The 26,169-nt window shown below is 38.4% G+C and overlaps 1 protein-coding gene across 6 annotated transcripts in view; it reads left to right on the top strand.

Annotated features, from left to right (window-relative positions):
* Nucleotides 1-18,681, top strand: part of EPB41L1 (erythrocyte membrane protein band 4.1 like 1) — a 184,023-nt gene extending 165,342 nt beyond the window's left edge. For 5 of the 6 annotated variants that reach the window (XM_088154346.1, XM_088154350.1, XM_025165419.2 and 2 more), the window contains 10 exons: nucleotides 3,290-6,082; nucleotides 6,676-6,783; nucleotides 8,003-8,389; nucleotides 9,309-9,395; nucleotides 9,783-9,863; nucleotides 11,825-11,878; nucleotides 12,991-13,086; nucleotides 13,540-13,620; nucleotides 14,966-15,082; nucleotides 15,722-18,681. In XM_088154346.1, coding sequence (XP_088010472.1) covers nucleotides 3,290-6,082; nucleotides 6,676-6,783; nucleotides 8,003-8,389; nucleotides 9,309-9,395; nucleotides 9,783-9,863; nucleotides 11,825-11,878; nucleotides 12,991-13,086; nucleotides 13,540-13,620; nucleotides 14,966-15,082; nucleotides 15,722-15,730 — 3,813 coding nt within the window. In that variant the 3' untranslated portion in view covers nucleotides 15,731-18,681. The remainder of the gene's footprint in view (nucleotides 1-3,289; nucleotides 6,083-6,675; nucleotides 6,784-8,002; nucleotides 8,390-9,308; nucleotides 9,396-9,782; nucleotides 9,864-11,824; nucleotides 11,879-12,990; nucleotides 13,087-13,539; nucleotides 13,621-14,965; nucleotides 15,083-15,721) is intronic. The other variant, XM_088154349.1, reaches the window with a different exon arrangement.
* Nucleotides 18,682-26,169: the final 7,488 nt, after the last annotated feature.

The raw sequence follows: 26,169 nt of genomic DNA, 5'->3' as shown, positions 1-26,169 counted from the left end.
TATCAGATTCACAGATGAACTCTGAAATGTTGGAAATATCCATGTAACTAGTCCAGGAAATATTGTGTTTACTCTAAATCAGCTTTGTTTGTTTTTAATTATAGGTAGTCCTCAACCTACAGCCATTCATTCAGCGACCGTTCAAAGTTACAATGGCGCTGAATGAATGGTGGTTACAACCTGTCCTCGGAGTTCCAGCCATCCCAGCACTCCTGTGGTCACGTTATCGCAATCTGGGCACTTGGCAACCAGTTTGCAATTACAACTGGTTGCAGTATCCCACGATCACGTCACCATTTGCAACCTTCCCTGCCAACTTCCCTAGAAAGTCAATGGGGTAAGTCTCCCTCACTGCACCACACCAGCTACTTGCACACCCCTGTGCACCCTCCCCGACCCACACCTCTTGCGCATCTGCTCACACTCTCATGCACCTTCCCCAACCCATGCTGCACCTCTTGTGCAGATCCTCACACCTTCCCCGACCTATGCCATACCTCTCGCACACTCTCCCCGACATGCTCTGCACCTCTCACACACACCCTTGCACCCTCATGCACTGTCCCTGATCCTTGCACCCTCACGCACCCCCTTGCTCTCTCTCCCACCCGGCAGTAGCCCTTAACTGCCTGCTGGCCTGGGACTTACAGCTTCCTGCCAGCTTCCCCACTGACTTTGGTTGTGGGAAGCCGGCAGGAAGTTGCCTCTCCAAACGACTATAGGATTTGGTTAACAATGGCAACTGGGACTCACATGAACTCCATTTGCAATCTTCCCTACTGGCTTCCCCAGAAAGTCAATGGGGAAGCCGGCAGGGAAGGTCATAAGTCACTGGGGTGAGTCCCATCACACCACACCAGCCATTTGTGCGCCCTCCCCGACCTGTGCCATGCCTCTTGCACACCCCCTCACCTAATTACCATGGGATTCAGTGAACAATGGCAACCGGGACTGCAGAGATTGCCATTGCTAAACGATGCGGTCGCACTTTATGACTGCATTACTTAGTGACAGAAATTCCGGTCCCAATTGCTGTCATAAGTTGAGGACTATCTGTATCATAACCAAATATAAATGGTTACTTAAGGTTATGGAATCATTCTATTCTCTGTCTAATTATTTAAGATTGTTCTAGAGAAGCAAAAGAAACTAGAATCAGGAGAAAATATTAGAAGTAAATCTAACATGAAATAATAAGCACCAAGCTTTGGCAAAGGTAAAATTTGTACACATTTAAGGTATTTTTCCAGGTTGATCTCCCCCCTCCCCCAAATATTTTAAATTAGAACGAATGATCACTTAGGATAGCCTTAGTGGAATCAGAATAATAGAAATAAATGTGATATTTTAAAATAATTCTTTTATTTAATTTTTCAAAAAGTTTAATGAAATTGAAGAGAGTTTTCTATACAGTAGTAATGTATCGGCATACAACAATATAACTTAGTCATTCTTTCACTGCACAAAGTCTGAGCTTCTCTGGTGTTGACATGATTGTCTTTCCTTATAGTAATATACTGTGGTATAATCTACGTGTTAGGCTGATGGTTATATACCACGGCATGGCACATGATATCAGAGTCATGATTGGCAGATTTGCAAAATGTAGGCCTTTGTGATGCTACCTGCAAGATCCTGTGATTGCAGTTTTCATCTTATGTATTATCATCAGTAACATTTCTAAGCAGATAAAAATAATTTTAACTAGTAAAGAATGGTCTGCTGCATATCTAGTGTTACCATTATAAAACAAAGCACATATAACAGTAAAAATCTAATTCTTTGTTACTCTTCTACCATTGTTCAATCAATATTTGCTCTTTGCTTATGTTTTGTTACACAGAGATGACTTAATTTTAGCTGAGTGTGTTACAGTGGTGATGGGTCTAGATAGCACAAAGCATCAGATAGCTGCACAGCATCCTTATTATTTAAGCAACTTGGAACTGCTGCTTCACGTGGTATACTGTATTCTAGGCTTCTTATTGCTGTGTCCTACACTTTACTTTTTTTAAACAAAAAAAAGTTTGTGTAGCAGTTTTTACTTCTTAATTTTGCCTTCCTAATCCTAAACATCCAGTCTGCTTTTTTTCTGAACTGAAGTGGTTTGGATATGAATTTGCTTGGTATAAATTGATGACTTTCTTCAGGTTTCCTCAGAGAAGTGGAATATCATGTGAAACTCTAATTGCGATTTATAATTTTAATTTTGCAAAGTATGTCCTCTCATTTTATGTGCTGTTTTGGTGCAAACTTTCAAAATACTTTCATTTTAAAATTTTGCTTTGGACTCAGTAGATTAAAGGGATTTGCCTTGATCTGATAATTTCCTGTAGGTGTGCACAGTTGTATTGAAAATGATAAGTACAAACAAACCTCTCTGGGGAAATCCAGAAACACATCAGATGAACGTTGTATTTTAAGTTAATCTGTTACTCAGTATCTAATTTAAGTGGCATTTAATTTAAATATAATTAACCTATATCTCTGATTTCTTAACTATGACCCAAATCTAGAACCAAGACCTCAGCTGAGATTAGGATATGCATACGAAAAGCCTTGGCATTCATATTAAAATAACAATGTAAAAAACTGTTATAGTTTAACCAGTGCTGAATGTATTGATGACTCTCTACTACATTTGAACTTTTATATTCAAATAATTAAAGTATAATTGATTTTCAGCATTTTTGGTATACCATACAACTGGAAGTACATACATAAATACATATATATTCCATCACAAAACTCTCCTATAAACATGTTTGTAATTAAATACCTCCTTTCAAAACCACCTGCATATCTCTTAGCTAATCAAACACTTTGAAACCATATGGAGCTTTAACAGATTCTGAAGCAATTATAAAAGTACTATTGTTCATTTCCAAAACCTGACTAATTTTCATTTCTCATTACAAACATGGATCCATAAACCTTACCAGAGTACTCTGGGATTATTTAATTCAGAATATCAGTGACAATTGATCAAAATTCAAATTGTCATTTAAAGTTCATTTCAGTAATCAAATTATACAGTTAGAATTATCGTCACATTTTCAGATATTGACAACTGGAAAAAGGAGAGAACTTACCTGTTAAAATTTAGTTCTTGATTGATCTCAGCCTTAAGATATCACCATCCAGTTAGGTAATGGAAAGATGTATGTAGTTAAGTTGTTTCCTAAGCAATAATGCATGAATGCTGTCAGGATCTGTTATCTATTTAATTATCAACTGTTTAGGTAATGTATGTTTAATGCTAATTTTTCTTGCTCCAATTACAATGCAGGGTTCTGAGCATTGGGTATTTATAGAAAGAGAAACTTCTGGGCTGGAAGAGCTAGCATTAAAACAAATTATTAAGACCCAGAAGGAAGAACCAAGTGCAGGTGCCTCAGAAAAGCAAACAGATTTGGACTTCTCAAAAGAGACCACTGCAATAGGGGAAGCCAAGGCAGCAACAAAGCAGGAGGTACAAGGAAATGAGGAAAGCAAAATAAAGGTTCACAGAAAAGCCAAAATGATAGCCAGTCCAGAAGATTTTGAATCATTATGGGAAGATGATGAGTATGAGAAAGATTACAGAAAAAATTCTTCTGAGACAGGAAACCTAACAACTGGGGAAAGAGAAGAGAAAAGCAATAAAACAGAGCCAGCAGTATTTGTTTCTTGTGAACCTGAGAAGAGAGAAGATCAGAAAGACAAAATGAAGACTGTGGAGGTAGCCTCCAGTGAAAGTAAGCAACCTACTGGCCCGATCCAATCTAAAGAAGGACCAATATGTGCCTCTTTTCATCCAGAATCTCCAAAAGAAGAAAGCAAAATTATAATAAATGAACATAGGACTTCTTTGAAATTATCAGAAAAGGAAGTTCTTCAGGATACCTCTGATTCTGACTCAGTTAAAACTAAGGTGAAACTAAGTGAAAAGACAGTATCTTCTGCTGCTGCACGGATCATCTATTTGGGTTCTGAAGAAACAGATGAAACAAATAATGCTACCAAGGAAATTCCTGACCAAAAAAAGAATTGTGCCTTTGAAAAGAAGCAAGAAAATCAAACAGAAAAACAGAAGAGCACTAGGCTTGCCCCAGTTATAGAAAAGAGAGAGGGAGAAATTGTCCTCCCATTCAGCCTCTCCACATATGGTGAAGGAATGTCAGAAGTCGGCACAACAATTATGCAGCCAGAGCAGTCTGAGAAAGATACTGTGGATGACAAAAGCATACATTATATTAAGCAGTATTCAAATGAAAAAGAGGTTCATTCATCAATATCAGTGAAAGGTGTTTCTATAGAGTCAAATGATTATGGAATCAAAGATGAACAGGAATACAGTACATGTTCTTCCACAGATGAAGTCTGTGAAAGGGATTCTATAATCCCATTATCAGTGCCTCAGTTAAAATCTGGATCCCCCACAAAAGAGGCAACAGCTTATCTTTCTTATGAGCATGAAAAAGGAGTGGATGAAACATATAACAGCAGTCTTCAAGAAGGTGAAAAAGAATCTGAAAAAAAGGAGGCTGATACTGCCATGGGAGAAGAGAGCATGATATTAACAACTTCAGAAAAACAAAGCAAAAGAACTAAGTTAGACGAAATGGAAACTTCTCAAATACTTCTTCAGATGGAAGCCATAGAATGTATGGACTCCACCATGGATTCCTCATCACAGCAGCTTTTCTGTTCTACAGAAATTTCAGGTGGAGAACCACATAAATCACAAGAAGCAAAGACAGGAAAATTAGCCCAAGATAAGACTTATGATTCAAGATGGCCTCTTCAGGACAAGTTATCAGAAGTTCAAGAATTAGTCCAAAATAAATACATCAGATCAGAAGATTCCACCAAAGATGACTCAGTTCCTGACTCAGAACTATCAGCCAAAGATGAAAGTATTAAATTGAAAATTCCAGCCATAAACGAACAACAAATGGAAAATGCAACCTATGCTAATTACAGTGAACTGGAGCAGGTAACAAAAGTTGAGTCTACTCTGTCAGAAGACTCAACTAAAAATAAACCATCAGATTCACACAGTATATCAGAAGGGAGAGAAACAGCTAAATATGGATCCTCCAAGGCTGAAGAGTTTGGTAGAAATGACCCTCATGAATTAAATGGGAAGGCTAAACATAAACTCCAAGAATTGGCTGAACTCCCAAAATTAGAAGAGTTAGCTAAGAATAATATTTCAGAATGGGAGGACTTGACTAAAAATAAGCTCTATGAAGTGGATGAGCTGACCAAAGATAATACCCCAAAGTCAGAGGATATCATTTTAACTTTAAATCTCAATGAAGTAGTCCAGGATACAACCTCTGGCTTGAAACAGCCATCTAGGGATAAAACGTTATCAAAGTCTGGCTCTTTTGGTTCTAAATCTTCAGAATTAGAAGATCAATTTATTTTAAAAGAAGAACTTGACACTACACAGTCTGTTAAGACTGGGTCACCAGAATTGAACAAAGAATGTTCACAACCTCCTCATGCTACAGAAGAGGACCTGAAACAGATACAAACTACAAATAATAAACAAAAACTCAATCTGGAACAATTCAACCTCATAGAACATAGTACAGGCACTACTGCTTCATCTCAAAAGCATAAGGACGTAGATTCACCCACGGAGAGCCAAAAGGATTTATTCAAGCATAGAAGTGCAACAATTAAAGAAAACTCTGTAGCTTCTAAAATTAGGATGTTTGAACAAGGTGAAATGTATAGGCTAATTTCTGATGAATCACATGTAGCCTCAATAGGATTCCATGACAGTTGTCCTGGCAGTAAGATACCACAAGAGCCATCAGATGCAGAACTACACAAAGATATATTTTTAGAAAACAACTCTGCAAAAGTAATAGTGGCTTCGCAACCTTCAGATGACAAAACAAAAGACCCTGGAGAAACATCAGACATGATCCATGTAGCTGTGAATCAAGGAACAAGTGAGGGAGAACCATCTCAGCTGTCATCTTGGAAGGAAGATATTTCTGTTGGATCAGACCAAGGAGGAGAAAGAGAAGCTGAACTGGCTTCTCCTGATTCTGGCTGTGAAATCACTTTGGCAGAAGCTGTGGTAACTCCCCACATGAACTGTCCCACTGGAAAGTTCATAAAGCATGTTGTGTGACACGTCTTTATGCATCATGTGCCATGGCTTCAAACATGGCCATTGACTGAGAACCGCTGCTTGCATCCCTTGTCCTTTCTGTATGTGCGTGTGACCTGGCTCAACTGCTGAATGTAAACCTCCTGGCCCAGGCAGCTCATCAGCTTTTGAAGTGTTACTGCGTGTGTGAGAGAGAGATAGAGGGAGAGAGAGTGAGAAAACTTCTAAAGATGCCAGCTGCTAACTTGAAACCAGGCAAAAGAGTATTATGAATGGAATTGCTCAGGGGTAGGGTGGAAAGGGATGACATGCCAAGAGCTTTATACCTTGCCCATACCTCCATGCACACCCCTAGCAGCCACATTCTCATGCTTCCAGCTTCTTCCTTCTTGCATCTTTTAATGTTGATCCTCCTTCTGGCTTGGCTTGTGAGCTCTCCTCTTTCTGCCCTTGACAAGCTAGTGGCTGGCTGACTGACCAAAGAGCTTCCCACTGCTCCAGTAAGTCACTAGTCAAACTCCTTTCTGCTCCATACAACTAATCCCTTTTCTCTAATCTAGAGCAAATTTCAAGAACCAACTTGGGAAGAAAAGGATTTGTCAGGCCTATCAGTAAAAGCCTCTCCGAGAGAAGAGAGTTTAAAGGCTGCTCCTCCAGTGGCCCCTCAGGTCTCAGTGCTGTTTTACTAACTGCTTATGTTTGTGGTGTAAAAGCTCAACCTAAGTGATGGCGAGCCATGCACCACCACCCCCTCTCCCTGCTTATTGAGCTGCTATATATATATATATATATCTGTATAATTATATATATTTATTTATGTAGATATATTTAATGTGTGTGTATATAAATATATATAAATATATTCCTATCTATGTTTCAACTATCTTTTCTCGTACCTCTGAACATGCCAGAATCTGGACAAAAGGTAACATTTACTTCAGTAGGGCCCTATTCGTTCATTTCAATTACTTTTGGCTCAGGACCTAACAGAGAGATTTTTTCTGTGAATGAATAATTCTATGATATTTTAATATTATGCTGAAAAACAGCCATTGGGCCAGACTGAGTAACATTTCCACTATGATGCAGTTGAGAGGTATATGTGTAGCCCTCAAAGAGGAGCTGAGAGAGAGAGATCTCTTTTGCTCTGATTTTTCTTGTCAATTACACTGATTAAAAACCTACCTGGAGAACAGTAAAACGTGCTTCCTCTGATGGCTTCTCAGCCACAGAGATAAGAGCGCTCACAACACAAGCTGTTTTCATCCAAATGTTATGTTGTCTCAGGACAGATACCCCTTGTAAAAACTGAAGTGAGGTATAAATGATACAGGTCCAGAAAAAACATATTCATCTGATCTCAGTGAAATTGACAAATGTCCTTGCTTTTTCTTGCAATATGTGCAAAGAATCAAACTTAGCTTTCACCTTTTCCCATTTAAACCTTTTTTTTCTCTTTTCTCTTTCTTCTTTCCTTCCTTTCCCCTCCTTTTGTACTGTTTTCTGCCCTCTCCTAACAATCAGCGAGTGTCTGAGTTACTTTTTAAATAGCTTATAATGTTTGCTCTTTTGCACACACCTCCTCTCCTTACAAAATATCCAACCATTTATCTGGATTGATATTTTCAAAGTCATTATTTTATTTCCTCCTTGCAATTCTGTAAATAAAATTTTAAAAAATATTTTACCTTGTCTCCTCCCTGTGAGAGAATTTGCTGAGACAAGTTTTGGTGATCATTCTTGGGATGTATTTGATACCCTTTCTTTGATGCTTCTCTTCAATCTTTCTTTCTCTCTTTCTCTGTTTTGTTGCTTCTGATGGCTACCATCTGCCATTCAGTGCTTAGAGCCTTAGCTTCTTTCCTCCCTCCCTTTTGTCTCATTCAGAGAGCGGGATTGAGGGAGGGCACAGAGGAGAAATCTAAGCTGCCTCGGCACAGGGCTCCTGAAAGTGATACCGGGGATGAGGACCAGGACCAGGAGAGAGACTCGGTCTTCCTGAAGGACAACCATTTGGCCATCGAGCGCAAGTGCTCCAGTATTACTGTCAGCTCAACTTCCAGCCTCGAGGCTGAGGTGGACTTCACTGTCATTGGCGACTACCATAGCGCAGCCTTTGAAGATTTCTCACGGAGTCTCCCTGAGCTTGATAAGGAAAAGAGCGAGGGAGAAGCAGAGAGTCAGATTTCCGTTGAGGAATCTGACAGACCAGCTCCCAAGGAAGATGGTGATGCCACAGATGAAGATAAGGTTTCTCATGTAAGCCCAGAAGAGGTACAAAAGAAGACATAATACTGAGATGTGTCTAAATGTCTTGGTTTGCAGTAATGTCTGTCTTGGCATTTGCACCGCTTGATCAGGTGTCAGTCTCATATTTGGAAGAACATACCCATTTCTGCATAGCCTTTTAAAATATTCTACCTTCATAAATGTGATTGTCTTGTCTGCATGGTTGTTTTTGACATTTAAATGCATGTTTGTCCTCTGAGGGTGTTTGTGATTCCTTTAATCAGGAAGTTACATCACACTTTAACCCACTGCATTTGCCTGGCTGTTCCATTGTACTGGGTGAGTTTGTGTGTTCTCTGTGTTGCATGAACTCAACAAATAACATGTGTATTTAATAAGCTTAGTGTTTATGTATATAGTGTAACTAAAAATAACATGAGAATCATAGCTGAATCAAATGGCAATTGGCTATTCTGATTCTCTTAAATAAAAACACAGATATTGTTATTGTTAAAATAATTATCTTTCCAAACTGGTTAAAACATAGAGGTCAAAAGAAAAGATGGAAGAAAACATGCTGGGGAAACAGTATTACCCCTGGAAATCTAGAATTATATTAAAAAACAGGATTCAAACATTCTTCTCTCACCAATAAACCATTCAAGTTCTTTGCTTTCTTGCCAGTTGAATTTTAATTCCATTTTTCCAGATTATAATCTTTATAGGAATCTCATATGTTATGGTTTATACACTTTCAGTCAGTCTTTTATTATTAAATATGTGCTATGGAATAAAAGAATTCTTGAGCTCAAATAGGCAAGAATTATTTTATTAACCATGACATCTGACAAAGTGAGAATTAAAAATGCATGTTTGTGGACAGGAAGAGGGCTGTTCACAAAACAGCCATTTCTGGCATCAATTAACAATATTTGGATTGTCATCCTTTTTGTCCCTTTGATAGTCCTTCAGTCTGAAATCAGAAATTGTGAAAAAAGTGGAAGCAGATACCTCTGTGCAACATAGAATCAGTACAACAGAAATTACACAGGTAACTTACAATGTTATTTTATTGCACACTCATTTATTCTGCTGTAAGTGAAGCAAATACGTGTTTCATACATCTATAGGAAAAGCTGCACGCTAAAATTGCTAGTGGAAAAAATAACTTACATATTCAGGTGGCATATTCTCCATTTGTTTTTTTGTTTTTTGTTTTTTTAAAAACCATTTTTTAAATACATCTCTGAGGCACTAAAAGCTCAATCTATAATCAAGTTTTAAGACAAGTATATGGATAGGAGACTAGATTGAAGTAAACTTAATATTTTATATGAATGTATTTTACTTAATTTGTACAGAATTAGATTGCAAGTCTTTATTGAATGTGCACTTAACAACCCTACTTTTGTTGGCTGTTTTATTGTTTCATTTTCAGGTTGATGGTACCCCTACTGATGGAAAAGAGACAGTAACCCCTTCCCACATTGTCAGCACAGAAACCATATCAACAACCTCAGTAAGTATTCCTGTGGAACTCATTGGTGCCTAGCCATTTGTCAGCACGGCAGATCGTTCTCAGGTTAGTCCCTCCCCAACATCGGGTGAGTGTGGGACTCTCTGGCCACTGCCTTTGCTGTCAGCACTCCTGGAACCCCTCAGCTGCATCTCAGTTCCAATTTCAGACCACCTGCACTTGCTCCTTCTCCAGCTCTCCTGGATGCTTGTGGCCACACCGTTCTTGGCTGATTCTGCATAACAAGGGGGAGTCAAAAATGAAAAGACTGTGCTCTTTTTCAATTCCTTCCTCTCCCAGGTTATCTTGACTGGAACTTTTATGACTGTAGTTTGTTTGATTGCTAATAACTGTTTTTTAGCTCCACCAAGCCCTCAGATGCATCTTTTAGCCAGGATCCTTTTCTCCAGCCTGTCTCCTCCTCCCCATGGTTGCTGTTGTACCCCAAGCAGTTCTTCTGGCCTACACCTGCTTACCACCTTCCCTCCTCATGCAGAAGGAAGAGTCTCACTGATTTTCTGAACTCACCCAGCTGGTGTTCCTCTTGTACTTTAGGGAGGCAGGAAATCATTGCTACTGCAGTCTTCCCTTCCATCCCAGTGTGTAGGCTGGGTTCTCCTCTGCTGTGGAAGTATTTTGCATCAGCCATCTCATTCTTACACCACATTCCTGCTCCTCTCCTCTTGATTTCAGGAATCATCATCACACACTGCCACAAACACCTCCTCATTTACTTTATCTCTCCACTGTCTGCCTCCTGGATGTCTTTTGAACATTTAGAAGCTTCGCTTCCTTGGCCTTTCTACTTCTTTACTTCATGTTTCTTCTTCTCTGGCTGGCTTATTTGCACTCTCTGTTTTTCTTTTTTTCTTCAGCAGCTGTTTCCATCAAGCCCCACTAAAAGCCTCTGTTATTGAAAACAGAAAAGCACCTCTCCTCAAGAAAACTCTACCAGTCCCATGTCCCTGTTTAAATTTTATCACTTATCAGCTTCACCTCTTTATTAAGCATTATATTTGTGAGAGATGACCCTAGGTGCTTGACAACTCTGGCCATCTCTCACATAACCCCTTATTTAAATGGAAATGGTTGATTCCAAATTATTTTGCTAAAATGCTCAGGAAGCACTATATTATATGGTATGTTTACTTTCCTATGGCTTGTTGCTATTGTGCTACATCAGCATTGCAGATGTTAGCAGGGGGCATTTATGGAAGTTTGTGATCACAATCTTTTTAATAATAGACTATCTAGCTTGTCAATACTCTACTTCTTCTCTACTATGCCAAATGTGGTCAGTGTGTTGAATGGTTGATTTTTATTCTTACTTTTTAGAATACTTTATAACGAGGGCATATGCAGGGAGGATTTAAAAAAGGAAAGATGGTGGACACAACCCTGAGATCAAAGCCCTCTATCTGCATGTGATGTCATCATGTATACAGCAGGGGCAGAGCTTCAGTGATGCAGTCATTACTGCCATCTTGACTTTTTTGATCCCCCACTGGGTGCCCCTGTGTATAATGATTTTATTCTTTTTTTTATAATTCTTGATAGCCATATTTTAAAACCAGAGGCTAAGATATAAATATGTTAATTAAAAAATAAGCACTGGATTATGTTTGACAATAATGAATGCTATCTATCTATCTATCTATCTATCTATCTATCTATCTATCTATCTATCTATCTATTTATTTATGGGAACTCCTTAAATCTTTTGAATAGGATAAAACTGTCGTGGGTTTTATCCTAAATGCCCTAATGCCACCAATTGATAATTTTGCTCATCTGTTGGCCTTCAGGATACAGTAGATTACTTTAGAATAAGTATTTTTATTTCCATGAACAAATTAATGGATGAGACTTCTTAAGGTTTCAATTATGATGTCTCTGGATATCTGTCCTCCCTTGTCTGAGTATTCCCATGAATGTAAGCTACAGTATAAATATTTTTTTTTCAGGATCACGGCACCAAGCCTACAAAGGGCACTGCAGACCTTCGCTCCATCTCTCCAGTAAGTCATTGTCCTTATTTTCTGAGGAATCTTCCTATCCTGGTTTCCTAAATCAGTAACATAAGTACAATATGCAATAGAATTCTGAAACAGAAATAGCAGAATAGATAAATCTTTGCTGGACCTGAGAAGACGTAAACCTATTGCTGTAGTATGGACGTTCACAGTACAACCTGGAATGATTACGCATGCATGAAACAACATATTACTATTCAGGTACCATTAAAGTTGTAATTCTGGACCTTTTTCTGAGACCTTTATCCTGATCCTTTCCAGGCTGGGTTATGGCACTGAGGTAGCACTAGTCACACTTGTGGATGATCTTTGGAAGGCCCAGGATGGGGGTGGCTTGTCCATCCTGGCCTTCCTGTATATCTCAGCAGCTTCTGATACCATCAATTGTGGTATCCTTCTGGACCAGTTTAGGGGGCTAGAAGTGGGGGGCACTGTTTTTGCAGTGGTTGTCCTCTTTCCTCTAAGGCTGGTTTCAGTCAGTATTGGTAGCGGGGGTGAGGTCTAATCCAAGGCCCCTTCTACATGGGGTACCTGACAGCTTGTCTCTCTCTCTCTTTCCACTCCTATTTAACACCTACATGAAACTACTGGGTAAATTGGCATAGTTTAATGCAACCCTCCATTGGTTTACCAGAACAGGATATTCAAGCTGTATTTCAAAGCTCATGTAAATAAGTAATATCAACTTATTAGCTTCCTTTGATTTTCTGTAAAGAACAATTACTGCCTTAAAAGATGTAGGTAATTGCTTCAAAACTTCTAACTGCTGTGGGACTTCAGAAACTGCGATTGTGCCTGGATTAAATAAGAAATGCTTAAACTGAATATATTGTTAAGATGATTTTTTGATTTTGCAAAAGTTTCAAAAACAAATTCCTCAGAACTAAGTGGATTTAAAGTAATCAGACTGTAAGAGGTCCAATTTACTCCCCCTCAAAAGATTTAGACCATGACCTCTTTGGAGCGGTACAGACATTCTCTTCAAAACTGTCATAAAGTTGGATATCAGGGTTCATATCTTAAACCCATGCCTGTGACTTATGTTTTAGAGGAACTGGAAATCTATTGACATGGATCATGTTTTGCACATGTTGTAGATTACCAGTGGTGCTGTTGGGAAAGAAGCCTTCACCAGCCTTTTCGGTGCCACTGCAGAAACCCTCTCCACCTCCACAACTACCCACGTTACTAAGGTAAGATCAGTGTAGTAGCACAGAATATCATATTATTTCCAGTGCTCAGACTGGCATCTCATTTCCCATCAGGGAGTTGGGAAAAGATGCATTCTGTGCAAAGATAAGAGGCTTATCGAACCTATCTAATTATCACATATTCTCCTATAGTTAAATGTTACTTCTTACTCCCAAGATTGTATTTGTAAAAAGGAATAATTGTGATAAATTTCACACTAAACCATAATCTGTCTTATTAGTTGTAATAAGTTGTAGTTTTTATGCCATAGCATGTTGCCTGAAGTAGCCAGTTGTTGATTTTCAACAAATCATGATTAAGCAAAGCATAGCTCAGCATGATGTGTCAAATCAGTTACACAGTTTTTGTACCCCAGAAAGACAAAAGCTACTATACAAAGCAGTTTTAGACATGGGATTTACAATATCATACTGAATATTTGTTCTTTATTCCAGACTGTGAAAGGAGGCTTTTCTGAAACCAGAATAGAAAAGCGAATCATCATAACAGGAGATGAAGATGTGGACCAAGACCAAGTATGAATGGAAGCTTTTAGTTAGGAATTTGAAAGAAACTCTTGTCCTCTTTATTTATTGAGGTGTTATGGTTCAAGATAGGAAGGCAGGAAGAGGGAAAGCTGCGAATAGAGAAGTCCATTATGAAACACTATGGTGGACATAAAGAGAAACCCGAGAAAGAGGCAGCTAACGGTCCTCTGAGATGAAATCCTGCAATATGCCAATCTGTATGACTGGACTCTTTAACATGGTAGAAACTGTTTTAGTTTTATTTAGTTTGCTGTGACTGCAACAACAACAACAACAACAAAAAAGGATATTTTGTATATTCAGGTCAAGTCCTAGAATTCCTGTGAATGCACGAGTTCCTGATAGAATTATTGCATGCATCTGAGGGCAGTCTTAATACTTGAATGGTTATGAAGATTACAGTCCCCAAATCCTTCCTTATAAGTACTCATCTGAAAGCTTGTCCCACCAGTTACCCTCTCTAATGTCCATACGTTTAGCTTGAAGAACTGAAGGAGAGTTGTATTTAACTTGCTTTGATGCAAATAAACAGCTCTCTGCATATTCTGGGTTGCTACTGAAACAAGATGCAACACTTTCTTAGATCTTCTGCTTCGACATGTCAAAGTCAGAGAAAGTAAAAGGTGGGGCTGTAGATCTTGTATCCACCTCCCAGCTTTCACATGTGCATGTGAATACTTTAAGAGAACTCTAGTTTGTTCCAGTTCTGGTCACACAGACATACAGTGGTAGAGATGAAAGTATAATCATATTTGCATAATTTAGATATTATTATAGATCATGCTTCTGGTATGTGGACCTAATTCACAATACTATGAAAAAGAGAGAAAAAAATGTAGGGCTCTGTGATCTAGAAATCTGCAGTGCAGTGTGAAGCTGTGCTTATTGATAGCTATCAGTGTGAACAAATATATTGCTTTATTTTTGCCATTCATAGATATAAATAGATTGGTGTTCCTTCACTTCTTTTTTAAAATTATTTCCACTTGTTCCTACATATGCACAATATTTTGGGATGATTGGATCTGTAGAATGGACTGGGGGCTACAAGGAATGTGGGCATGGCCAAAGCAGAAAGTGGGTAGGCCTAGACTAAAACCCATAGGTTTTTTTTTTTTTTAAACCATCCACTTCTTAATGCATTGGTTTCCTCTTCCATCTTAGCCAGATTTAAAAGTTTTAAGTTATTTACCAAAAATTGGCAACAGTTGAGGAAGGGGCCTGGTAAAGCACACAGAAAGCTTAATGGACCATTCATGGCTCCTAGGCCAGAGGTTGGACTCCAGTGACATAAGTGAAATACTATTGAATGTGAATTGTTTTCTTTCCATAGGCTTTGGCTTTAGCCATCAAGGAGGCAAAATTGCAGCATCCTGATATGCTGGTAACCAAAGCTGTAGTATATAGAGAAACAGACCCATCTCCAGAAGAAAAGGACAAGAAACCTCAGGTGTGTATAAATGTGGAGAAGGTGTGGAGAAATGTGATCCTTACAAACCAAATCACAGTAAAATAGTAAGTGATACACAAAGATTGTAGCTCTCAAGACAAGCAGCCCTCTAATGAGACAATACCGACACCTCTCAAAAATGGCTAGTTGATGTGAATGATGCTACTTGTTTTGAAGAATTATCTTGACTACCGTAAGCTGTGCCATACAATAATATTCTTTAATCAGGTCTATTACATGAGCTTATGCAAAAGAATGAGAAGTGGCTAAGAACCTTGGCATTTTGAAGGCTTTACCAGAGGTTTCTGCTTGGAAAGACTGGTCCTAGGGATAAATTGCCCTACACAAACACGCATATATGACAAATGTTGGACATTTTCTATGTGTATCACACAGTAAAGCAATTAGGCTGAATGGTGCTCTGTACTAATGGAGAGAACATCCCAAAATAGATCCCAGAATCCTCTGCAATATGCAAAAATTTCATACTTGATATATATATATATAGCCTTGTTAAAATAGTTAAAGCTGTCATAGAATATTAAATTGCAAAAGTCAAACATGCTTATTACATTGATTAAAAAGGGATAGGCATTATATTTATTGATTTATGTGCTTACTTTCCTTCTCCTTGTATAGGAATCTTGACCTTTGTGTTTCTAGAAGTTGGCATCTATTTTAACTTTGAAGTAAAGAAGGGGCCTTTATGCTGGATTCCTCACTGAGATATAGAACGTCCTGGCTGCAAGAATAATGTTGAGAGACAAAATATTAAATAAAAAGGAATAGCAAATATATTATATATTATATATACAGGAAACAAAATGCATCCTTGCACTGCTGCTATATGCTGGAGATGAATAAAAAACAGCAACATCAGCAACAAACAAAACCAACCACCTCTTCAAATAAATTGAAGAATTGACTGAACTGATCTAAAAAAATCATGATGATAATAATATTAACAATACAATAAACCACCATTGTGCATGTTACATTTAAAGAACACATAATTCATTTGTTGCACACTGAATGGAAAAGCAAAAATGCTTTGCAACAAAGCAAGAAATCAACAAGCAAAACAAGCAGAATTACAAAATGATTCCCTGGTAGGAAAGAATTAAAATCCATTCACTTGTATAATTTCTGTTTATTATTTTCTGCTTTGGGATGTGCGGTGATCATCCTTTATCTTCACGCCATGCTACTTTTGTTGCTTCATCACTGGATTCTTTTATTTTCCCCAATTGGTCCTTCCTTTTTTAAATGTTTCCTCTTCTCATCTAATGTCGTCTTCTGCTGAAGATAATTATGACTTTATTTCACTTAAAGCAAAGGAAAATGATATGTATATGATTTCTCACTGAACAAAATGCAGCCTGTAGAGATTTCATATTGATGTGCTTTTAAGTTATGGATATTATATATAACTGGGGAGGGTGGGGAATGATATTAAAACAAACAGTGCTAAGTGTGATAATGACATTTTTACACTATTATTATTTGATTGATAATGGTTAATGTATTACCAGACTCTTAGATTATGCCAATATCCCATGTAAACAAGAATAGAGGAAATGAATTCTGAGGAAGTTGTCTCTCACTTGATCACTTGAGCATGTTGACACAATTGTGATTGTCACTGGTTGACTAAGGCACATACAACAATATAGAAAGAGTCAAAGACAACAAAATGGATCAGTGTTACTGCAGCCCAATTAGAGTTCCTCAAATGTGCCAATTAACAGTGTCTCTTCATCCTCCAGGCTTAGGAGGATCACAGGGTCACCACAAGGAATGAGGTCAAATCGCTTCATCATTCAGGTCCTTTAAATATTTAGCTGTCTTTCAGAGCAAAATGTTTATCTGTGGCAAAGTTGTTATATCCCATGTCAGTTTTTCAAAATTAGAAAGTTTGGTTCCAAACCCACTGGTCACATGGCTCCATTTTCTGATCCATGAATGTGAGAGCTCACCAAAGGAGCTGAAGAGGCCTCCCTCCCCTCTTACATGGTCTGATTTTGTCAGGATTAGACTTTGGAGACAATATCAGGGAAAAAGCATTCTGAACGAGCACCTCTGCCTTCTTTAAGTACAGTGATTCTATATCAGAACAGGGTTTATTCATGGATAAGCCACACGTGGGTTTCTTGAAGATGCATTTATCTATCCACAGTAACCTGTGAAGCTTGGGGAACCAAACTACTGAAAGGAGATACTGCTCAGGAGTAAAGATACTGTTAAATAAAACTGCTCTGCCATTGATGAAACCTAGACATTGTCCTTTACCACTTTTCATTAAGAGTAATTGAAGCAGAAAGAAATGAGACAAATCCAAATGAATCAGTTTATAAATGTTCTACGCTTCCTTCCACATATTGTCAGTTGGATAAGAAGGACATCTGTTATCTCTAATTGGAAATATAAATAAAAATGGGAAATGGTAATAGTCATTAGAGTAATGTGGATGTATCTTATACCATAAATTGTTTGCCACTGTAGGAGATACTGGGCCATTGCCTGTTGTTATGGCTCCTTAAAATTGGATCTGTTTCTGGCATGTAGGAATGTCCTAATTAAACACTGAAAGCATAGATATAAACTTTATGCTGTAAGAGTCATTTCTAATTTTCATGCATCCAAGTGATTTTCTCCTTTAGATTTTTTTGAGGATTATTTTTGTTTCCTATTGCTCTTCTGGAACATGTAATGCCCTAAAAACCCAAACATCAAAGAAAGAACACAGAAAATCATAAAATATGTGCAAAACAAAACCTTGTTCTTCTGATTTTAAAAACTGAACAAAATCCAGGGGAATCTTGTTGGTGTTACATTTTTTCTCAATGTTGAAAAAAATTCTCCCCAAACTCAATGATTTCATTTTTAATTTCAAAACAAATTTAGCTCACAAATTAGGTATATATAAAGTACATTCTGTTGCTTATACTATATGGTTTGGAATAAGTGAGTCTGCCACTAAAACCTCTGGAAGCGAATTGCTTCAAAACCCATTTGTAGAAGATCAGAATCTAACCCTTGTCAAGTAAAGGAAAGCTAAAATAGATTTGGATTCCTCCCACAGCATGTCTGATGGGTAGCCATTAACAAAAACTAGCTTTTTGTTTACCTAGCAAGATGTGGCTTATATATAGATATCTATATAAATATATATATAATATTTATTATTTGTGGTAAAGTTGAAGCCATGCATACTCTTAAGATCATGGTTTCTTCCACCTTCTGCTACAATCTGATATAGTTGGTCACTCTTTGCTTTCTTTGGGTGAGGGGGGCTTTCCATTGAAAGGGACGGTCAATGCAACTGCTTGTTTGCAACAAATCCCGCAAATTGATTCTAAAACTGGCCTGCAACTGCATGAATTAAAAAGATTCTTTTTTTTTTTAATTTGAAAAGCACCTTAACCAACTGAAATGCTGTCATTCGTTCATTAATTCTTCTGTCCTTCTGCCTCTTCCACCCATTCCAATTTTTGTCCCATCCTTCTCGGTCATATCCTCTTTCAGTGCTTGGTGATGTATGCGTGTGTGCTCACTGTTCTTGTATTCAATAAAAGTGAAATAAATGTATCTGATGCTCACTCATTTTGTGGCTTATAGTGACTTTTCTCTTAGGAAAGAGAGAAATGAGACTCTGAAGGGATTAATCTAGAATCCATAATTTTACATTCTGACATAATATATAGACTAGATTCCCTTCATGCTAAGCCCTGGCTTGCTTAATGTTACTTGCTTTAATGGCTTTACACATTTATTTATTTATTTGACTTCTACCTGGAACAATCAAAGAGTCCCAGTAGTTTACACACAAGTATAAAAATTATTAAATGCCCATGGTATACATATAAAAGAAACCCATCAAAAATATAATTACACATCAATAACCAATAGCATCAGTTCATCCTCACAAAGCTGCTCCAAAATAGTGAAGTTTTTAATAAGTTACAGAAAATCAATAGTGTCTGTGTGTGTGTGTTGGGGGGGGTGTCATTTCTGGAAGAAGGTATTCCAACCTGTAGGCACACCAACAGAAAAAAGCTGCTACAAGCCTCCACGTACCTTATGAAAGTGGGAGACCATAAGCTGGTTGTCTGAGACAGCTGAATTGGGCAAGCTGAAATTGGTTGGAGAAGGCAGTCCTCTAAATACTTTGATGCCAAGCCATATAGGATTTTAAAAATCAAAAGCACAGCATTTTGAATTGTACTCAGAAGCTGATAGGGACCCAGAGCAGGTTCCAGGGCACATCTGAAACGAGTTCATTGCTGAATACTTGCCAAGAAGTAGGCTGCAGCATTCTGGACCAATTGAAGCTCCCAGGCAGACTTGAAAGGCAGTCCCACATAGTAGCCCAACAGTAGTAGTAGACCGCAGTAATACAGGCGGTGATGATTAGAGTTGAGTTGTTATTGTGAGGTAGGGCCACAACAGGTCCACAAGCCAAGCCAAGCCCCCACCGCCATCTCATCCTGAGGCTTCTATTAACCCATCTAGTAACTGTGAGACCAGGAGGAATTCCAAGTCATGGGATTCCTCCTTCAGAGGCAATGCCGCTCCATTGAAAGATGACACCAGAGATGCCAAGGAACCTTAATTAACAAACAGCAATTCTGTTTTTATTGTGTTCAATCCCTTTCATCCCATCCAAACTCTCACAATCTCCAGGCAAAGGATCAAGGCTCTGTACAGTGTGCTGATGATACCATACATTGAACAAACAGATGACCTCCCCTCACAGTTTCATATAAATGTTAAACTGCAGGAGGGAAAGGACTAAATCCTGTGACACCCCACAACTGAACAACCACTTGGCTGATGTTGCACCATGATCACTGAGTAGAACCATCTGCTGAGGAAGGAGCAGAACTACTGTAACAATGCCTCTAATCCCAATCCATGCAAGTAGTCTAGAAAGATACCATGGTCAATAGTGTCAAAAGCCAATGAGAAGTCCAAAAGGACCAGGAGGGACGCACTACCCCAAACCAGGTTATAATAAAGATCATCCACTCTAGCAAACAATGCTGTCTCCACCTCATGCCCAGATAGGTATCCTGAATGAATAATCTGCTTGTTCTACGGTACTCTGTCATTGTAGGAAAAGATAAAAAGAGGATAATAATTATCAAATGCAGATGGATCCAGGGAGGGTATCTTTAAGAGGTGGGACATCATAGCCTCTTTCAAAGTTGCTGGCATTACCCCTTTCAAAGTGAGGTGTTAATTACCACCCCAGATCCAATCTCTCTCATTCCTTCTGGCTTTCCAATGGAGCCAGGAGGAGCAACGGTGATGGTCAGGGGCAGAAAACAAAGCATCCTAATGCCTCAAACTCCATAAGCTAGAAAGAATCCCAGGTATGACACTGTTTCAGTCACTACAATGGATTCTGTTCATCAACAGTCAAGACTTTACAAATCTGAGAAACTCTTCTAGCACAACAGCCAGGTCAAAGATCTACTTACACCTTTTCCCTAAAAGGAAGCTGACCACTCTAAACAGGGTTGCTCTATACCAACCCGCCAATATAGTAAGGGAAGATAAATAACATTTCATTTCCTTATTTCCACAGTGTAGGTTCAAGCTTGAATTCACACCTGTGCTTGGTCAAATTCACTTTTTATATTTTTTCACTGGCATGCCAGGCATCTCTTCTGCTGCTTTATCTCCTAGATGTTCTTGATAAACCAAAGAACCAACCAGGATTGGCTGATCAGGAGAGGCAGCTTGGAAGCAAGAGCACTGATCACCTTCTATTGACAATAGGTAACCAGGAACTCAACAAAACTGCCCCAAAGGCCTCAGGTTGCTTGGGACAAGCTCATTATTGCCATGGAGGCCATGAATTCCCAAGCTCTGCTCAAACCACTCCTAAGAGCCTGGAAACTGAAATCACCCAGAACCAAAAGATGAGGGAACTCCAACACCAGTCTCTAGACCAAATCAAACAGTTCAGGGAGGGAACCTCCTGGGTAGCAGGCTAGCCAGTACAGTAGAATTTCCAGCTTGTCCCTACTGCCCAATTTAACATATCACCATTCACATCCCATTATCTTTGGAGCAGAGTCTCATGCAATAGGTGGATGACCTTAAAGATTAACACCACCCTTCCTCCCTGACCAGGGTGTCAAGATTCCTGAAGGACTTGAAACCCAGGAGGGCAGATCTCAGAGAGAGTGACATCTTAACCATCACCCAACCAGGTCTCAGTAATATGCACCAAGTTCTTGTGCTCATCTACCATCAAATCATGGATTGATGAAATAATTATTGCATACAGACTTGACAATTATTATCAACAGATTAATTCTACCATCACTGATGATCCTACCATCAGGATCCAAGGATGAGGACACCAACTGGAAGTGGAAATAACAACAGCTTTTTGGTTTCCCCTTTCCTGAAATAGCCTCCTGCCATATCTCCCTCAATCCCTCACAACTGGACCATAACTATCTTCCTACCAGTGCAGTCAAAACTCCCCCACACAGACTCAGTCATACTGGCTAATTCCACAACAATACAACTATCCCAGAATTAGAGAAACAGCAATGCCACTCACTCTGGCTCCAACATCAACTATAAATCACCACTCAAACCCTTACAATTCCTACCCACAGATTAAAAAAAAGAGTTTTACTGGCATAAGCACACCTACTAATGCACTGAAATCATATACACAGAGACATACCCATTCCCTCTCTATAAATGGAGGCAAACTTCAGGCTATCTTCCCTCCCATGCAAGTCAGCTACCCCATTTCTAACTTACCACCAGTCCTACTAGCATAACAGCTCAGGAACCAGTCACTGGATTAAGTTCCCAGTGGGTTTTCTCATTGCCAGGTAGCCATGACCTGGCATCACTCCGGGCCTTCAAAAGCCAGGTCCCCAGAGTTGTCAGTGATCCTAGTCAGAGTGCCCTGGCCTGACACCGGTCCTATCTCCCAACAACAATACCAAGGAAGCTCATATTCAGCTTTACTTACCCATTCAGTTACAGATATCATCAAGAAACCAGAAGATCTCACCCAATGACTCAGACTTCCAGACGCCCCTGTTTTGTCCTGCTATTCTGTTTCTGTCCCTTCTAGCCATGTTGTAACCAATGGCGGTTCCCATGTTGTTCAGGAGACCAATTTTATATAGTTCAAATATATAGTTATATATATAGTTCAAATATATAGTTATATAATTTATAAGTTCATATAAATTAACTTTGGGTGGCTAACAACAGGTAAAAACATAAAACAACAGCAAAATAAAATACATAACTGGGAGGCGAGGTAAAAACCAATCAAACATTTAAAATAACCATCTCATGGGCTCTAACTGACAATCCAACCCCTATGCTCAGAAACACAACCACATCTTCTGAGCCTTGCAAAAGGGCCAACCTAATCTCCAGGACACTGAAGACAGAAAAGGCACTGTGACAGAAAAGGCACTGTGGGCAGGCACTGTGACAGAAAAGGCTTGCTTTGTGTGTCCTACCAGATGACATTCTTTGATTGATTGCAATGGCAAAAAGATATATTTAAATTTGTATGGCAAGTGAAAAAATCATGAGTTAAATATAAAGTGTAACAAGATGCAAAGGAAAGAGGAGGATTGGGCTTACTGGATTTGCAACTGTATTTTGCAGCTGCTTGTTTGGTTTGAATGAAAGAATGGGTGTTGCTGAGAAACAAAAGACTTTTAGAGCTAAAAGACCACAACCTGAGGTTTGGATGGCATGGATACTGATGGTATGATAGTTAGTTAATGTGGATTTTAAAAACCATTTTATTAAACATGCCATACTGAGAATATGGAATAGATATAAGCCCAGGCTGTGCCCAAAAAGACCTCTATGGATCTCAGCACATGAAGCATTTTATAGAAGAGAAACAACAGGCAAAGGCAAATGGTTAATGTACAAAGAATTACTGGAAAATCACCAAGGGAAATTATTGGAAAATCACCAAATTAAATCAAGAGAGCAACTAATGGCAGAAGGACATAGTTGTCAATTGTTTTCCCATTTACAGCTATCAGAAAGATTTAAAATGAATAAAAAGACTTACGGTATGGAGCAAAATGCAATTGTGTATCAATGATGAACATGTAATTGCTAAAATGTATAAACTTTTATTGAAATATGAAACAGAAGAAGAACAAGTGAAAGAATGTATGATAAAGTAGGCTAAGAAAGGTTCAACATCACCCACCATGGAGGATTGGTTGGTGAAATTGACAGAACTTGCTGAGATGGACAAATTGACTTCTTTGATTAGAGAATAGTCATTACTGACATTCATCAGTGACTGGAAACCCCTTATGCACTTTTTGCATAAGAAGGAAAATGATTTTGTGACTTATGGTTTTGATAATTAGAAAAAAATAGGTTAAAGAAAGAAGGGGATTATGATGAAATCTTAGAGAGGTTTGATTAGAATTGTATGTATAACTGCCAAGAGAAAGATTGGAAGCCACTTCTCTCTCTCTCTCTCTCCATATATATATGAAAACATGACTCTGTGTGTGTATGTGTGTGTATACACACACACACACACACATATAGATATATATATAGAGAGAGATGTTTTCTGTACTTTTATTTTATTTTTCTTTCCTCTATCTTCTCTTCTCTTTGTCTTTTCATTTTTTTCTTTTCTTTGAATGTATTATCTACATAACATCTTTTAATAAAAATTATTTTTTTTGAAAAAGGAAATTAGAGATGTTATGCAGAAGACGTAAACCTAACTATATGCTATCTGGATGATAGGACTGACCTCCAGTATTTTAAGTCACTACAGTCACTCTACCCTGTCTATAGGTTTGTACCGTTCCGATAAACCTGTGGCCTTCCAGATCCAAGTTGTTCCCCCCTTCTTCATATCTAGCTTTGCCTTCCGTTGCTCATGCTTAGTTCTGCTGCCATCATCCCCATTTGCCTGTCCTGTTGTGAGTACTAATATGGATATGTCATCCCAATCCTGCCATCAGGAATATTGTATGATTGCAACACTCTATATAAAGATGGAAACTCCAGAGGTACTTGGAGGAGTATGGAAAAGAATTTTTTTTTTCTAAGCCAGCATCCAAAACACCTAGGGCACGCACAATTACACATAAAACAAAGGAAACAAGAAGGATGGCTATCTATAGAGGCCAATCCCCATCTCCCTCTATTTTTGCTCTTCAGTGACTAAGAGTGAGGGTAGGACTCTCTATACTAGATTGTCCTAGTTACCATATTTCTGGAGTGTGCTCTGTTGGTTTTCCCCCCCACCTTTTGCTTAAAATCCTGTTTCAAAATAATAAAGCTGAGATAAAATATGTGATACAAATATGGAATAAAAAGATAATGGCTCAAGGAAATAACTCTATGTCACTGGAACTAATTCAAATACATACTACTATCACTTTTACATTACTGAGCAACACTACATGAAAACACATTCTTAATACGTGTATTTAAAACAGGGCAAGCTAATCTGCTTGATGGGATTTTGCATATCTTGCCTGTTAGTAACTAAGAAGATAAAAAGTTCAATATGCTAACCTTAGGACTGGTGATTGAGCATACAGAAAAGTTGTTTATGTGTGTGGCCTTGAGATTCAGTGTGGCATGACAGCTCAGCTGCTGGATTATTTTTTATCCATTCAAATTTGCTATAGCCGCCCAACTCCGATGGACTCGCTGATGGACTGATTTAACTAGAGCTACCAGTCCTGGGTTGCAAAACTCTAGATGACAATAGATAGCAGCCCAAAGGACCTCTGCTGCCATTTAGAGGCCATCCAGATTTTTGAAACAAAGTGGTACAACTCCATTTTCAGCCATGGAAATTCACTGGGAGACTTTGGGCCAGTTGTTCTCTCTCAACCCTGCCCAACTCAGAGGACTGCTGTTGGGATAAAATGGAGATTTCAGTGTAAACTGGCCTGAACAGCGGGAAGGGAAGGGAAGGGAAGGGAGAATATAAATCTGACAAATTATGGTTCCCTAAGGAAAGAATGGTTATGGGCATGCTAAATCACATAATAGCCAAACACCTTTCTTTTGTATTTCCCTTTCTTTTTTTCTTTTCCTCCCTCCCTCCCTGTCTTTGAATCAGTGTTGACTCCTGGCAACTAGTACCTGCAGTTTTCTTGGCAAGATTTTTTGGAAGTGGTTTGCCATGGTCTGTTTCCTGGGGCTGAGAGAGAGTGTGGTTGGTCCAAGATCACCCAATAGCTTTGTGCCTAGGCAGGACTAGAACTCATGGTCCCCCGGTTTCTAGCCTGATGCCTTAACCACTACACCACTCAGACACATTTTAGCCTAGTGAGCTAAAATGGCTCAGTGTAATTAGCAAATTCAGAAAATTCAGTTAATTGAATAAATCTTGATGGGCAATGGCCTCTGTTGCCCTCTGCTGATCAAAAGAGAGTTAGACTCAGATCCCTGAATTCAGAGCAATATTTAGAATAACTTCATATTTAAAAAGTAAATCTGATGTAGAATGCAGTTTCATTTGGAAACCATTTTTAGACTACAATTTTCTACAACGAATTGTGCCACATCCAAAATGCAGGTTTTACAGTTTATATTTTAACTTGACCTACAATCTACATATAATTTACAGTATTGCTTTAGTGTATTGTTTATTACCTATAGTTTCTCTTTTTCTCTCTCTTCTTTTTCTTAATGACTTCAATTGCCCTAACCAAATTAATATGTTCTGATTAGAAACTGGATATGAAATGTCTAATAGTATTAAAAGCTTTTAATGTAGTAGAAAATAATAGCCTTATATTTTAGATTTGTTGCCTATCTGCCTGTATTTTAATGTTTATATTTAGTTTTTAATCTGTGTTACCTATTTTTTATATTATTTTAAACTTGTATCTGTAAAAAAAAAGGGGGGAGGATTTTGTGATGGTATCTGCCTGCATTATTGGATATATGCTAAAGGTATAGTATTTAAGAAAATTAATAATATATGGGTCGGGGAAACTGAGCTGTGAAATAAATATGCAAGCACTTTGGTGCCTGCAAGCATTATATTGTCTAGAGAATCCTCCCTTTTTGCAGTAGGT

This window comes from Python bivittatus, unplaced genomic scaffold, assembly GCF_059951505.1.
Source record: "Python bivittatus isolate LINGU-HERP-01145 unplaced genomic scaffold, Pbiv_v1 ctg000700_np1212, whole genome shotgun sequence".
In the NCBI taxonomy this organism is placed as follows: domain Eukaryota; kingdom Metazoa; phylum Chordata; class Lepidosauria; order Squamata; family Pythonidae; genus Python; species Python bivittatus.
The sequence above is the reverse complement of the archived record's forward strand: the minus strand, read 5'-3'. Positions and strand labels throughout refer to the sequence as shown.